This window comes from Pongo pygmaeus, chromosome 7 (assembly GCF_028885625.2).
Source record: "Pongo pygmaeus isolate AG05252 chromosome 7, NHGRI_mPonPyg2-v2.0_pri, whole genome shotgun sequence".
Taxonomy (NCBI): Eukaryota; Metazoa; Chordata; class Mammalia; order Primates; family Hominidae; genus Pongo; species Pongo pygmaeus.
The window spans coordinates 7405805-7422410 of record NC_072380.2 but is presented as its reverse complement, the minus strand read 5'-3'; the positions used below and the strand labels follow the sequence as shown (position 1 = coordinate 7422410).

Genomic DNA, 16606 nt, shown 5'->3' with positions numbered 1-16606 from the left:
AAAAATTTCTACCATCATGCCATATGCCCACATAAATGAGCATACATTTACATGAATAGCTACATGAATGACAAATTGATGGATAGGCAGTCCATTTATCAAGGACTTTTATGTGTCACACACACACCTGTCTAAATTAATCATCATGACCCCATGTCTTTAATTGGGGCTAATTAAATATTTCCTATAGACTTGTTCTCTACATGTAAGTCTGAGATAAAATTTGCTGACAGGCAACGGGGTCGTAAATACCTCTATGACTCTCAGTAACTCCAGTGATTTAGACCCTCTTCCCCAAATCACTGCCTACGATTTTCCTAGGAACTGGCTGACAGTTTACCTTCTGATTCTAAGCCTCAATGTCACTATTATGGTGGGAATGTGTTCTTCCAAAATTAATGCTGAAGCCTAATCCCCACTCTGGTGATTAACAGGTGAGGCCTTTGAGGAGGTGATTAAGCCTCAAGGGCCCTGCCCTCATGAATGGAATTAGCACCCTTATAAAAGAGGTTGAAAGAAGCTGCCTTGCTCCTTCCACCATGGGAGGACACAGCGTTTGTCTCTTCTGCCATGTGAAGGCTGAGCAACAGGGTGCTATCTTGAAAGCACAAACTGGGTCCTCAGGATATAATAAATCTTTTGAGGTCTTCCAGCCCCTAAAACTGTAAGTAATAAATTTCTATTGTTTATAAATCACCCAGTATAAGACATTTTATTATAGCAGCTTGAATGGACTGAGACAATTACTTAGGTTAAGTAAGAATTTCCTGTCATGTTTCCAGTGCTTAAGAGTTAGTTTTGGTTTCCTGCTGGCTCAGAAATCTTGCCTTACCTCCCCTTTAATTTTTCAAAGGCAATAGATTTAATTCTATTAGAATCAATAACCTTTTCATGAAAAGGATGTTTTAGTTACAGTTTCCATTTTGAGATAATTGTAGATTCCTATATAGTTCCAAAAATAATAATAATAATGCAGAGAGATACCCAGATCTTTTACTCTATTTTCCTCAATAGTAACAACTTTGTAAAACCATAGTGCAATATCACAACCAGGTTATTGACACTGATGCATAACATTTCCATTATCAGGAGGACTTCTCATGTTACCCTTTCAGAGCCACTTCCTCTTCCCTCACACCTCCACCTCCTTCTTAACCCCTGTATAAGTGATTTATTCTCCGTTTCTACAATTTTGTCCTTTCAGGAATGCCATATAAATGGAATGTATAAATCCTTATTAGACTGGCTTTTTTCAGTCAGCATAACTTTCTGGAGATTCATCCAGGTTGTTGCATGTATCAATAGCTCTTTCCTTCTTATTGTTGGGCAGTATTCCAGGATATGGATGAACCACAGTTTGTTTAATCACTCCCTCATCGTAGGCCATCTCTCTCTCTCTCTCTCTCTCACTCTCTCTCCCTCCCTCTTTTCCCCCACTTCATTGCCTTCTCTTCTACTCTCTACCTTTCCTTCTCTTTCTCTTTTTCATATGGATATCTAATTGTTCAAGCACCATTTGTTAGAAGACTATTCTTCTTCCATTATATTACCTTTGCTTCTTTGATAGAGAGGAGTTGCTTTGGTCTTTTCTGAGCTATCCATTCTGTTCTGTTGCTCTGTTTGATTTATTTATTTATTGCTTCACCACTCCCACACTGCCTTCATCATTGCAGTTTTTTAGTGAGTCTTGATATAAGGTAGTGTAAGTTCACTGTATTAACCCATTTTCACACTGCTATAAAGAAATATCTGAGATGGGGTAATTTATGAAGAAAAAGAGGTTTAATGGACTTACAGTTCCACACAGTTGGGGAGGTCTCACGATCACGACAGAAGGCAAAGAAGGAGCAAGGTATGTCTTACATGGTGACAGGAAAGACAGTGTGTGCAGGGGAACTGACCTTTATAAAACCATCAGATCTTGTGAGACTTACTCATTATCATGAGGACAGTACAGAAAAAAACCGCTCTCATGATTCATTTACTTCCCACCAGGTCCCTCCCATGACTCGTGGGGATTATGGGAGCAAGAATACAAGATGAGATTTGGAAGGAGACACAAACCATATCACCCACCAACCTTGTTCTTTCCAGTATTGTATTGACGATCCTAGGTCTTTTGAATCAGTTTGGAAATAACAACATATCTTGCTAAAAGTTTGATTGGGATTATATTTAATCTATAGATCAAGTTGTAAATAATTGACATCTTAACGTTAAATTCTCTATTATATGAACACAGAATATTTCTCTTGTTAAAATAATTAAATGAGAGGCCATTACACTGCGGGAGCTTGAGTGCACTCGGTTTCTACATAAGCAAACTAAAACTCAACTCAGTTTGAATGGTAAAAGAAAACTTTAACCAATCAGAAACCACCAACTAACCTCTAACAAGGGAATGGAATGATTGGAATAAGGCTTCTACTCCACCTTAACCAATTAAATGTTTAATTTGCCTTTCTTCCATTTTCACCCTATAAAAGCCTTTTCCTCATGCCTCTTTGCGTGAGCCCCAAAAGACTTGTGATTTGGAGCCTGCCCGATTCTTAAATTGATATCTGCTCAAAATAAAACTCTAAGATTTTTATGTGCCTAAGTTTATTTTTTAATACTTCTGTTGTCAGAAGAGGGACCCAAAGAAGCCCTGATAATGGTTCCTGGGACAATGAGTAGCCAGATGTAGTTACCAGCTGAGCCCGTTTTACTCAATGCTTTCTCTCTGTGTCTGCATCCAACAGAAACTGGACTGGGTCCAACAGAAGGTCTTAAGAAGGCAGGGTTTGGGGAAGACGAAGAATCATGAGTTCATCTGTATCCAGGTAGTCTGGAACCTCTCCATCTGGGACTCTAGCTACGTTCATGTATAAAAACTATGGACCCAGAACCTATGTTTTTCTAAATAAATGTGTAAACTTTACTAAAGACAACTTAGAATTACAGTGGTCACAGTGAAGAAATTTTAACCTAAAGAGTTATTCATCTATAAGCTACATTGAAAGAGAAGTGATCCTAAATGCCTCAAAAAAAAGAGATATGTTTTTAATTGGCATGCAGAGGCTTCTAAAAGACTAAGCAAATCAAAACTTGCCTTTCTTAAAGACTCTTTACAAAAGGCAAATTAAAAGCTTAAGCACTTAATCAGTGATGATAAAAAATTGTACATTGACTCACTCAACTCTGAATGCTCCTTCTTTTCCTCCTGTCTCTCTTCTTCCTCTGCCTAATTACTCTGATTCCACTACCCTCTTCACTCAGCTGCCTTTCTACTCTGAAGATGACAAGCAAGTTAGGAAAATGCCTTCTAAAGTTAGTTCCTCAGATCAATTGTGTCTGCCTTCTTTAATTACCTTTATGTCTTGGTCAAAATCCGAACTGACAGAAATAATGAAAGACTTCCCTAACCCAAAGGAAAACCCCCAGGAATTTGCTGAGGAATTTAGAATCCTCATTTAAACAGACAATCCATGACTTCCTGATCTTTGTCAATTTATCCACATGATACTGGGAACTGGTCAAGCCTGCAAATGGAGACGATGGCTGAATGGTACTAACCTGAGGATGATATTAAGGATCTTATGTCTCAGACAGCTGCAAGGGATGAACAAAAAGGAGGCAGGGGAAAAGGAAGCATTCTATAATCTTATAAGTAAATCTCATCTTTACCTGAGCCTGTGTGTCCCTGCACTGTGACTGTCACAAGAACTTTTTTTTTTTTTTTTAATCTCTGTCACCAGGCTGGAGTATAGTGGCATGATCTTGGCTCACTGCAACCTCCTCCTCCCAGGTTCAGCGACTCTTCTGCCTCAGCCTCCCAAGTAGCTGGGACTACAGGCATGTACCACCACACCTGGCTAATTTTTGTACTTTTTAAGTAGAGATGGGGTTTCACCATATTGGGCAGGCTGGTCTTGAACTTCTGACCTTGTGATCTGCCCACCTTGGCCTCCCAGAGTGCTGGAGTTACAAGCATGAGCCACCGTGCCTGGCTCACAAGAAATTCTTAGCTACCCCCATCCCTCAAGTGAGACAGGAAAGTCAGATGGGGCTGGAATAGGGAAACTTCTTCCCCTCCAGGTGGGATATGGCTCGAGTAAAATCGTTTTTCCTGCAGAGGAGGAGGCTTTTGTTATGGGGAATCCTCTGGACATGTTTCACAATATCACTCTTCCCTTCTCCTTTCAGAGCAATGAGGGCTTCCATTCTGGCTCTTCACCATGATAACCTTGGGGGGCTTCCTGGATTTAAAACCCAGGAAAGCAGGGGTTGAGAAGGGGAAGCCTTTGACCATGGTCTCTAGCAGTTTTTCACTCGCCTAAATGTCCACGTTTGGCCTCCAGCAAGTTGTCAAAGTCACCGTAAGTGTTCCTGCTAGTTTATGGTTTCAGAGCTTCCATTCCAGGTTAGCTCATCTCAGCTGTGACTTCAGATTTCCAGGCGATGGGTTTGCCCGGAGCCCTCAGTTCTCTAATGGGTCCAAGAAAAGTCATTGATTTTTCCGTTTATTTGGCTTTTTTTTTTCTTTTTTTAAGGATTAAAGTAGTGACTTTCAGTCTTTTTACTTGTAGCGACCGAAACCAGAACTCTGAAATACTTTATAAGGACTCAGCAAATAAAGCTTTTATTATTTTTTTCTCCTAAGAAGATATAGGATTTCTTTTGAAGTTTGGTTATTCAGTCCCTGTATATGAATTCCTTTTTTTTTTTTTTTGAAGAACTGCTGAATATTTATTATCATCACAATTTTTCAATTTTCTTCAGAATCCTGGTCACATAGATGACCTTGAATATTGGCTGATGTTTTTCCTTTGAAGCTCATCATCAAAAATTACTAAAGCCTGACATGTGGCAGGCTAGGAGGGTCCCATGTATCCTGCATGTTTGTGCTTGCTGTGTGTCTGCTGTGAGGAGAGTATCTGACGGCCTCTACCTGCTGCACGTTTGTAACCTGCGGCAGGATTCCCATGGCTACCACTGTCGCCCTGGCTGCTTCCAGGCAGTGAATGAGCACAATGTGGACTAGAGCTGGGCCATGTCTGCTGGTGTAAGACAGTCTTTGCACTGGGGTTCCCCACTGGCAATGCTGAAATTTTCTGCACTGCAGTCTGAGGCTCCCCTGACTCCAAATCTTTTCACAGGTGTTAATTGACATCATGTTCTGAAGACTTTCCCTACTCAATCTTGTTCCCGCTCCCCTTCATCTTTTTATTTTGAATTTTTATTTTATTTTTTTTCAGAGACAAGGTTTTGCTCTATTGCCTACACTGGAGTGCAGTAGTGCCATCATAGCTTACTGCAACCACGAACTTCTGGGCTCAAGAGACCCTCCTGCCTCAGCCTCCCGAGTAGCTGGGACTACAGGGACACACCACCATCCCTGGCTAATTTTCTTTTTGTGTAGAGAAGGAGTCTCTCTATGCTGTCCATGATGGACTCAAACCCCTAAGCTCAAATGATCCTCCTCCCTCGCTCCGCCTCCCAAAGTGCTGGGATTTACAGGTGTGAGCCACTGCACCTGGCTCCCCTTTATCTTTCACAGGCATTTCCCAATAAATTTATTTCCTTTCTAATTCTTGTTGATATATGCTTCATGGAGCACCCAAACTGGCACAGTTTGTGATTTCTGATCTTCTATTCTATTCTGTTACCGTGTAAGGAGACCTGGTTTTCCATCACATTCTCCCCTAAGTGAGAACTCTGGGGGAGACACACTGACTGCTAGATTTTGCTTAGGATGTGCAAGCGATGTATGTCTGTCAGGCTTTGCCTATCTGTGTTCTAGAATGAGGGGAGCTTATTCGAGAATGTCAACTTCCAAGATTGGATGATTTTACTTTCTCTAAAATACTTCAATTTAGAGAAATGAAGTATTTTTTTCTTAAAATAAAATTATCTGGTGTTTTCCCTAAGGGCAAATGCCAGGAGCATATGCTCTGCATGTTTTGCCTGGGGTGGGGTTGGGGTTAAATCCAGGGAGCATATACCCTGGGTTGAGGGCAGGGCGTATGCTCTCTGGAAGGTTATGTTTTATTTGAAGCCGTTGTTAGAAATACAGCATTCCCATAAATCATCTCCTTTTAACCTCTCTTCTCACTCTTGTCCTCCTTTTCACCCAAGCCCTAAGTGAGCCTGATGCTCTGTGGTTACAATCTCACCCTTGGATAATGCCCGCCATCAAGTATTCTTTGTTGTCACTTGTCATCCTCATCCTACACTCTTTCTATCACAGAAATGTGCTGGGACCTCTTACGCATTTATGACCTCGCCATGCTCCATGCCATTCTTCTTGACATTGTATGTTTGTTTCGATGTTTACTTCAGAGAGGTCTTCGGAGTGATGGTCTTCAATGCCATTACCCACATCACCATTTTCAACAAGAATCTCCTGACTGAAACTTACTGAAATGGAAGAGAAAGTCCTCTCACCAGAATCAAGGAATGTCAAGGCTGGAAAGTATCTTAGAGATCATCCAATCCAATTCTTGCTTCAGAAAAGACACAGGGAAGCAAGTGAAGTGACTTGGACTTCACCTATGCTAATACTCTCTCCCTACCCTCAACACTGCCCAGCTGGCATTTCTGTAGCCCCAACACCTCCCCCACACTGTGCCTTGGTGAGTGTTTACCAAGGAATGCTGCCTTTTGATAAGCCTCAGTAATCAGGAGCAGCCTCTGCCCATAAATATACCTGCCCTTCTCCTGCCTGGGGTGATTCCCTCTGACTTGCGTCTGCTTCTCGCCAGCAGCCCCAGCATTATGCGGAGACTTGTGCTGCTATTAGCCATTTCTCTTCTACTCTATCAAGATCTTCCAGGTAAAAAGGGACTCTCAGCTGGAAATATGCACAGTTCCTGGGGATGACAGGTGGAGAAGAAAAACATTTGATTTAGAAAATAAATCCTGAAGGATGGAGTAATCTTCTTCAATCCCAGCCTTTTTTCTCTTCGCTTTCATTGGGTCCATTAGTAAAATGCAGTATGTGGCAGTCCATGTATGCACCTTACAGCCACGAGGCTTACTAGCTCAAGGAGGAAAAAAGAAACGTAGAGATCAGGAGTCTTAGATGTCCTTGGCCCCCTGGCCACACACGGTAACAATTCCTCATGGAATCCTCGGCGATGAGGACTCACTAGCCATGCTTGTTCCATTGCAGAGCAGCGGCAATTATTCACTGTTGATTTTGTAGAATAAGATGCCTTCCTCCATCCTCCTTCTTTGGAACAGCTTTACTCTGCACAGAAAGGGCACCTACTCATCCTCCTAAATTTCTCAACTTTCCATATCAAGTCAGATGATTAGGATTAAAGGGGATGCAGTGATTTCAGTAGGCAAGAACATAATTTACTGACAACACAAATAGCAGGTGCCTTTGAACTCTGCTCAGGAAATTTTAAAGTTAGACTGAGATGTCAGCAATCTTCCGACTCCTATGTTAATCTATGTCCCTAGAAGCATGTATTTCTTAATATATTTGCAAGGGATATAGAGCGCACCTAATCTAATTCCCTTCTTTTACAAGCTGAGCAACATTCTCTATAGTACAGTTATAGAAAATAAGATTTTTAGAGTTGCTTAACAAGTCTAGCAGTGCTGGGACAAAACCAATTGTTTTGACTCATAGAAGCCATCGGATCTTCTCTTCCAAGCTGCTCAGTCAATTTTATGGGGCTTTGACAGACACCCAGCACCCATCTTTTTACCCTTCCAGGCTGAGCCTCTGCTGTGATTCAGATGGGTTAATGATTTTTTTCAGAGGGTAGCTGTTTAAGTTAACTCTTCCTTGTTCTTTCTTCCTGTGTCGTTTCCCAAAGACACTTCTGTGAAATTCAGCTATGAGCATGCTCCAGGTCTGTCAAAATATGATAGCAATTTATCAAAGAACAGGTTTTCTTCAACGTATGATCCCAAGACAAAGAACTTCTTGGGATGGAAAGCCTGAGTCAGGGATCCCTGCAGATCCTGAAGAATGCACGGCAGAGCTGGCTGCCATTACTTGCACTTGGCTGCTGAGGGCTGGGTCAGACTGGCCTCTGCAGTCGAATTCTGAGAAAGACCCTTAGCAGGAAGAGGATTTGGGAGGGAAGTGGCAGAAGTAGGTGAGGGTGAATGACATGTGCTTCCTGCCTCTTCTCCTGCCACCCCTGCTTTGGGTAAGTTTGGCTGTCACACACAGTCACCCCCTCAGATACCCACAGGGACTGGGGATGGGTGCTGTCAACCAAAAATAAAATTCTAAGCCCCCTCCCCAACCATCTAAATGGACTCCCTCCTCAGCCAGGGCTCTTAAAATTTAATCTGAAAGACTGGTTCAGGCCATGGAAGGAAGTGGGGGTTGGACATGCCTCATTATACTTTCCAGCATGAACATCAACACAGACTTTAAGTCTGATAAGAAACATTTTACAGCCTGTTCTCTCTGAAGCCTGCTAGCTAAAAGCATCAACTGCATGGTACAACTTTAGTCTCCACAATACAACCTCTTGTCACAATCCAAACATTCCTGTCTATTGATCCCAGGTCTTTAGACAAACTCAATCAATTGTCAACCAGAAAATGTTTAAATTTACCTATAGCCTGGAAGGCCACCTGCCACACACTCCCACTGTACCCCCACAGGCCCCCCGCCGCCCCCCACTTTGAATTGTCCCACCTTTCTGGACCAAACCAATGTAAATCAGCCAGGTGTAGTGGCTCATGCCTGTAATCTCAGCATTTTGGGAGGCTGAGGTTTGCATGATCACTTGAGGTCAGGAGTTCGAGACTGGCCTGGCCAACATGGTGAAATCTTGTCTCTACTAAAAATACAAAAATTAGCTGGGTGTAGTGGTGCATGTCTGTAATTCCAGCTACTCAGGAGGCGGAGGCAGGAGAATTGCTTGAACCCAAGAGGTGGAGGTTGCAGTGAGCTGAGATTGTGCCATTGCACTCTACCCTGGGCGACAGAGCAAGACTCTGTCTCAAAAAAAAAAAAAAAGTAAATCTTACATGTATTAATTGATGTTTTATGTCTCCTAAAATGTATAAAAGCAAGCAAGCTGTATCACAACCACCTTGGGCACATGTCCTCAGGACCTCCTGAGGTTGTGTCACAGGTGTGTCCTCAACCTTGACAAAATAAACTTTCTACATTAACTAAGACCTGAGACCTGTCTAAGACTTTTTGGGTCTACAGAGCAGAGGAGGAAAATTGCTTATGCAAGAAAGAAACTAGTGTAGTGTAGTCTAACCTGGAATGTATTTATTGCTTAGGATATGTTTATTACTCAGCCTTAGTGTATGGACTGTATTCTCCCTTTTGCATTCTGTTTACTCAGACTATAAGACACACCAACTAGGTTTTTGTTCCAGCTTTGACACATAGTTGCTGTGTGACCTCAGATTAGTCATTTTCCTTCTCTGAGCCTTAATTCCCATCTCTGAATAGATGGCCTGTGAGGGCTTGCTTGAAACTGACAGTCTAACATTTTAAAGGTTGTGTTCTCTTCCTAGTCTAGTCTTCTTCTCCCCTAATGCTAAGCTTCGTTTTCCCTAAGCGAGCATGCTGTCTTCCTTTTCCTCCTCTAACTCCAGGTTGTAAAGTGGCCTGCCACAGATATGTCAGAAGGCACATATCTGCTACCCAACCTCCACATACTCCCTCAGCATGATACACATTGCAGCCCACCTCACTCCTTTCTTCATTGCCTTGTACTGTGACCACGAGGGCTTGCTTTTGAATGAAGCCTACAGCAAAACAGTCTTTCCTCATCACTCACTGTGGGGCCTTTCCAAATATAAACCCCTTCAATATCCTATCAAGCACATGAATTGGTCAAACTGCCTTTTAGTCCTCACCTACATCCTGGACAAAGAACCTTGACACCTAAGCATCAGAAACAGGAGGCTTCTCTTTGCCAGAACAAAGGAAAGACATAAAATGCTGGTGTGAGGATTAGCAGCCTGTTTCAGTTCTCCTGCCCTTCTGCTTTGTGGAAAATGAACAGATGCAACAGGGGAGAAGGACTCAGGGCTCAGGTGAAATTAGGACTCTTGGACCCCAACCTCTGCAAAGAGGTCCATTTGCAGCCCTGACTCTCCCCTCCCCAGAGTTCCTCTGACACCCTCCGCCAAGCCTGGCTCCTGCTGAGTTTGCTAGAGAACCTCTTGCAAAGCTCTCTCCAGTGAGGCTCTCTCGGTCCATGTTACACTGTCCTCCCTACCATCAGCCTTGCTTCTGGGTTTTCCTGATATCTCTGTAAGATCCTATCAGTGTGGCATGTGAGATAATGAGCTTTACAAAGCTGCTTGCAGCTTCAGAGAGCACATCCTGAGACTGAGAAGCTAAATCCATGTCTCCTGAAAACTGCTCTGGGCCAAGGGCCAAACGATCAGGATTCTGCTCCTTTCTAGTTTCCTCCGCTCTACTTGCAACCACTCTACTTTATTCTGGTCTAGTCTATCCAATCATTTACTCACCAAGTCCTTACTGAGAACAGGCTATGTTCCTGGTACCAGTTACACAATGGTAAGCAACATAAACGTGGGCCTCATTGTCAGGGAGCTCACAGTTCCATTGAGAATAGCAAATAACAAAATATACATACATATATACATATCTATATCTATATCTATGTTTGTATGTATCTCTCTCTCTATATGTGTGTATATATATATCTATATAGATACATAGATATATAACTACAACTTGTGATACGTGATATAAAAGAATAACAAATGCATAGGGAGAAAAATAGTTTTGGGGCATTTAAATACATGAAGAGGACAGAGAAAGATTTGCCCAATATTGGGACCTTAAGGTTGAGACATAAAAGTTCAAAGAATCCACTTATGGGAAGGAAGAAAAACCTTCCAGGCAGAGGGGACAGTACGCGTGAAGGTACCAGGATAGCAAAGAGTAAGCTCACATGGAACAGAAGGGAGGCCGGCGAGGGTTTCATGGACAGAGTGAGGGCCACAGTGGAACAACACGAATCTGAAAAAGTGGCCCAAGATCAGATCACGATTGTTTTGGAGACCCAGTAATGTGCTTGGAGAGATTTAATCAAAAAAACAATAGTAAACTTGTAGAGATCTTGAAAATAGGTGTGACATGGACTGATGTATATTTTCAAATAAAATCCATGCTGGTTGGGAATCAGAAGGTCAAGTCAATCGTCTAGGAAAGTGGAGGAGGATGGGGGTCCAGGAAAACCTCTACCACCATGCACTAGCATTCTCTATCCCCCTCCGAAAACACTTTCTGCCAAAGCCTTGCCTTTTGGTGCCAGTACGCAATTAATCACAGTGCCATATCCTGTTATCTAGTGAGAAGCGAATTTGAATTGGACAGAATATGTGGTTATGGGACTGCTCGCTGCCGGAAGAAATGTCGCAGCCAAGAATACAGAATTGGAAGATGTCCCAACACCTATGCATGCTGTTTGAGAAAATGGGATGAGAGCTTACTGAATCGTACAAAACCCTGAAATGAAGTAGTGCTGGTCCCTAGAGTCGCTGGAATTAGGACCTCAGTAGCTTTCCTTCCTGTGGCCTAGCAGCAAGGGCATCCCCATTGCAACCACGGATTCAGTTATCAAACAAGGTTTGCTGAGCTTCTACTCAACGCAAAGCCAATACAGGAGATTGAAGAAGAATACAGGCTGGAAAGCCGCCTCTGGTTGTGATAATGAAGAATAGCAATGGGGGTTAAGCATGAGTTTCAACACTTTATAAGTTGAACAAAAAATATGTCTACCTAATCAGCTATAAACCTGAGAAAAACATCATTTTTATCCTGATAATATTGGTTTTCTTTTCCGATCGAAAGTTTTGCTCAGCAGTTATATATATCGTGTGTTAATTAAAACGGAAAGTAAATCAATGTTAAGTGTGCCTTGTTTAGAATACACTATATTTCAAGACATAGACCTCTGAGGAGAAAAACAAAAGGGGTGATGTGTGATGACAAGCTTGGGAACCCTTTGGAACTTAAGGGGTTGAGCAAGTGAGTGTCTGTGGAGAGTCCCATCCAGCAGAGGGCAGCAGAGAGCAGCCCTGCGCTGAGCTGTGGATTCTTGATCCTGAAAACCGGTAAAGAAAGGTGAGTGATGAAATATTTGACTTGCCTGCCTTTCCCGACCAAACCAAATTTTAAGATAAAGAAAGGTGAGTGATGAAATATTTGACTTGCCTGCCTTTCCTGTCCAAACCAAATTTTAAGGTAGTCAAAAGCTTCTCTCCTCGAAAGCAGTCCAGCTAATAAATAAGGAGTGTCGCCATTTTGCAAACACACAGGGAAACAAGGATCTAGCCAAGGAATGTCAACAGCGATTAAAATAAGCCAGAAAGACAACCTGCTACCCTGTGCTTCCTAATAGGACATAATGCCACGTACGAGCTTCTAGTCATGGTAAGCGGCATCATCCTCATCTTTTCAGGGTGGAAACTGAGGCTGGATTGTGCCCTTTCTGCCAAAACAGTGTAATGGCCCTTTGCGTAGCCGTCACCCAGCCTCAACATGAGGTTAGTCTTGTTTCATCCCTTGATAAGATCCTCTGCTAGATTATCTCAAATAAAAATAAATTATTTCAAAGATGCCCATTTGAAAATACTCCAGAAGGTGTCACTCAAGGGGGAACAACTCATTTTGTAAAATAGAACCCCAATACTATCATCACCCCGGAAAAAAATCAGCAGTCATTCCTTAATACAATTTAACAGCCAATCTGTATTTAAATGACCCTGAGCATTTCATAAGTGCCTTTTTAAGAGTTGCTTTATTAGAATCTGGATCCTGGAAGGTCCACATACTGCCTCAGGTTGTTTACCTCCAAGGCCTCTTGCATAGATGGTGATGCGTACTTCTATTGCATCTATAAAATATTGTGCTGAAAATTGAGTGCATATCTGGGCAAGCCCCTAGATCTCATCACTGCAATTACAGGAAAAGAAGAAACTACTGAACCACCCCCAAGGATGCCACACTCCAAATGCAACATACAGAACACGCTATACGACAATGTGACATTTATTTTGTTCTTATATTGTTTTAGACTCTTTTCATTATTCTCATATTTCGTATTTTATAAAATACTTTTAATACATAATCTCCTTTGATCCTCACCATAAACTCTTGAATTAGGCATGGTAAGTGTCAACATCTTCGCCTTTTAGGCACTGTTACTAAGGTTCAGAGGGACTAGTGGTTTTCCTAATATCGGCCACGATATTAGGCCAGACCAGGCCTAGACCCCACATCTCAAGTGCAATTCAGAGGCAGCACAGCATGGCATGTACAAATACACAAAGCCTGGAATCTCAGCTCTACTGCTTAGCAGGTGACCTTGGGAAGGTGACTTATCTGACTTCTACCTTGATTTCCCCTCCTGCCACATGGCCGTTCTGCCCAACAACACTTACAAACACAGATCCAACTGCTGACCCTGTGCTAAAATTATTTTTTGTCTCCTTTTAAAATTTAATTGGATGCCTTGCCAAGAGAGGCCATCTTGTACTTCCCAATGTAAATATAGAGCAAAGCAAGGGACTTCTACAGGCTTTAATCAACACCACCAGCCATAGTGGCCAGAGAGACAATAACAAGCAGAAAGCAAAGCTATCTCATCGTCAGATAACATTGAAAGGCCTTGTATCGTGGTCTTCTCTGAAGAGCCCTGGGTTTGGCTTGCCGTCCTGGTGTCCTATTGTTTTGCTCTCTAAAGAGGCTGGATTCTGAAACAGCGCCCCCTCCCGCCCTCAGGTGTAATTCACGTAGTCATATTAATGAACTGCTATCCTCAGCACTTAACGACATCACAAAGTCACACTACTTTAATTTCAGGGCTTTACAGTAAAAGAACAAAGATAGATTGTTCTCTTTTATTGTTTCCAGAATTGGCAGGAAATATTTAATAATTTGTACTTGATGCACTACAAACACAATCAGAAACCCAATAACATCGCTACTTATCTTCTATCTCCAAAGGATGGATACCGATCTGAAGTCTGTAGTTCATAATGAATGATCAGTAACCCTTTGAAATGTGCCTAATGAAAATCAACAGAAGGAAGGATTGTTTGGATATTTTTCACTTTTTAATTTATGCGTTTTTTATTATTTGAAGTTGAGAGAGAGAGACAGAGATTAACAGAGAAAATCTCTGGGTGAGCAAATCACCACCCAGTTCCTTATTGAAATATCCAGAAGAGAAGAACTTGAAATTTTCAACGTGCAACAGTTAAGGTTTTCCACAGTGGCACATTCTCTTTCTTGCCTCCCAAGAGACATCCCATTAAATCCTGGAAAATATGACTGTGTAAAGGGGAAACATATTGCAGCCAAGTTTGTGCTCAGAAGTTGCTATAGAATCAACCTTCTCTTGCATTACCACATGACCCAAAGAAAATCAGCCTGGAAGAGTCTCACAGGCGAGTGAAGCAGAGATTCCTATGTAGATTTTCTTATTCCTGAATTTTAGATTGTGATATGTCCACAAGCACTGCTGGGACCTCAGTTTCATAGGCACAGACAGCCCTGTGGGTAAAAGAAGGTGGGGTCCTGAGTCTTCCCAACATGAAAAAATCAAAGGCAGACACATGGTGAGTGGTAGAGCTGCCTTTGTGACTGAATCCGAGCGAAAAAATGGTCAACCTCTGAGGACTGGGAAGGGGCTGAAATGCTTTCCAGTTATGAGAAATTACACACAAAATAATAAAAGCATCATGGAGAAAAGATACTTTCCTGTGAAAAACTACATTTCTTCTTATGTCTGTGACCACCATGAACTCCTGCTCTTTCCCAAACAAATTTGCTGCCTTTCCCTTTAACTTTGAGCACCCTTTGTTTATTTACGTGGACTTCATTCTGTTAGTAGTGTCTGCAGTGCATAGCCTGCTCCAGATCTTTAGTCTTTAATTAACACATATAGACACATCGCTTTTTCACTCATCCTCCATTTCCTCTTCTTCAAATATTGGTCAGGTCTCTAAGACAGCTTTCAGTTCCAAAATGTTATAATTGTTTCTTCAGAATTGGCAACCTCGGCCAGGCAGGGTGGCTCACGTCTGTAATCCCAGCACTTTGGGAGGCAGAGGCGGGAGGATCACTTGAGGTCAGGAGTTCAAGACCAGCCTGGCCAACACGGTGAAAACCCGATCTCTACTAAAAATATGAAAATTAGCTGGGCACGGTGGCAGGCACCTGTAATCCCAGCTACTCAGGAGGCTGAGGCAGGAGAGTCGCTTGAACCCGGGAGGCGGAGGTTGCAGTGAGCCGAGATGGCGCCACTGCACTCCAGCTTGGGCAACAGTGTGAGACTCCGTCTCAGAAAAAAAGAAAAAAAAAAAAAAAAGAATAAGCAACCTCAACAGATTTAAACTTATACCATGTTTTTATTACTAAAAATAAATGGTGTTTATGCCTTAGCAGTCATATAAGGATTTCCTGTGTTCTTTTATATGCTGCCTTAAGAGCATTCTTGGGATGGCTGAAATGGCTACAGGTCAAATTGACTTCTGAAAACACAATTCATTTTGTGATTCTGTGCATGAAAAAGAAACAAAATACCAAAGAATATTTTTGCACAATTCTCAAAGCCACTTCTTTTACCACGATCCAAAAGCAGTTTTCTCTCCTATCATGTAATTCTTCCTGACTTCTTTTTCCAAAGAAGACTCTAATATTTGTGTCTTTTCCATATATCAATTATTTTCCCTAGAGGGAAGTCTGTGCCTCTGTAAATGGCATTCTAGTTGGTCTTACAGACTTGTTAGCATGTTACCATCTCAGACTTAAGAATAAGAAAATCTGAATAGGAATCTTTGCTTCACTCTTCTGTGAGTCTCCTCCAGGGAAACTTTCACTGGGTCATTTAGTAATGCAAAAGAAGAGTCTAAATTTGATTCTGCAGAGAACTTCTGATTCCAAACTGGGCTACAATAGGGTTTTCCTTCTTGCATTCATATTTTCCAGGATTTACCAGGATGCTACTTGGGAAGCAAGAAGGAGGATGTGACAATGTGGAAAATCTTACTCCCTGCACGTGTGTGCAATTTCCAATAAGATCCTTCAGGAATATGTATTTGCAGAACTTCTTATTTGATAATAAAATCTTGATCATTTTACTTTAGCCCACCTACTTAGTCCAAACAAATCAAGATACCACATACTAAGCAGTTTTAAAAAAGAATACGATTTATTGGTTGAATGGACCAAAAAAAATCTTGAAACAATTATTAGAATATTCTATAATGGGTTCTGCCATTCTCCCCCTCAGGATGGATGTGGCTTTTAGCAGGAGAATTATTCAAAGACTTTTTTTAGGACACAGAAATCTGGCAGAAGAATACAGGAGCTGAGAGCATTGTTGTGTTAGGACAGATGTAACATTAATTGCCTTTATTATGACTTCACCAGCTTTTGCCTGTCAAAGAGCAGAACTAGGTTTTCCCGGCTGCTCTTTTTTAAGATTGTTCTTTTCGGAAGCATGGAAGAGGGGGCTTACTTTATCTCAAGACATAGACAAAGGAAGTGAGGTCTGACTATTTTTGGCTCAGTTTCTTCATTTAAATTATATCAAATAATTTAAATGACTTAGAAGAAGATTCCGTTACCTGGGTGGTAATTACT

At 41.8% G+C, this 16606-nt stretch overlaps 1 protein-coding gene across 1 annotated transcript; it reads left to right on the top strand.

Annotated features, from left to right (window-relative positions):
• Nucleotides 1-6707: 6707 nt before the first annotated feature.
• Nucleotides 6708-11772, top strand: LOC129042995 (beta-defensin 104A-like). The gene is made up of 2 exons (XM_054499454.2): nt 6708-6814; nt 11305-11772. The coding sequence occupies exons 1-2, from the start codon at nt 6757-6759 to the stop codon at nt 11463-11465; spliced, it is 219 nt and encodes a 72-aa protein (XP_054355429.1). The 5' UTR covers nt 6708-6756; the 3' UTR covers nt 11466-11772.
• The last annotated feature ends 4834 nt before the right edge of the window (nt 11773-16606 follow it).

What these genes read in the sequence shown, in the direction of transcription:
- LOC129042995 (XM_054499454.2), top strand. Translation starts at nt 6,757, where the DNA reads ATGCGGAGACTTGTGCTGCTATTAGCCATTTCTCTTCTACTCTATCAA. An exon ending in ACTCTATCAAGATCTTCCAG is followed by an intron (nt 6,815 to 11,304) that starts GTAAAAAGGGAC and finishes CCTGTTATCTAG; the next exon opens with TGAGAAGCGAATTTGAATTG.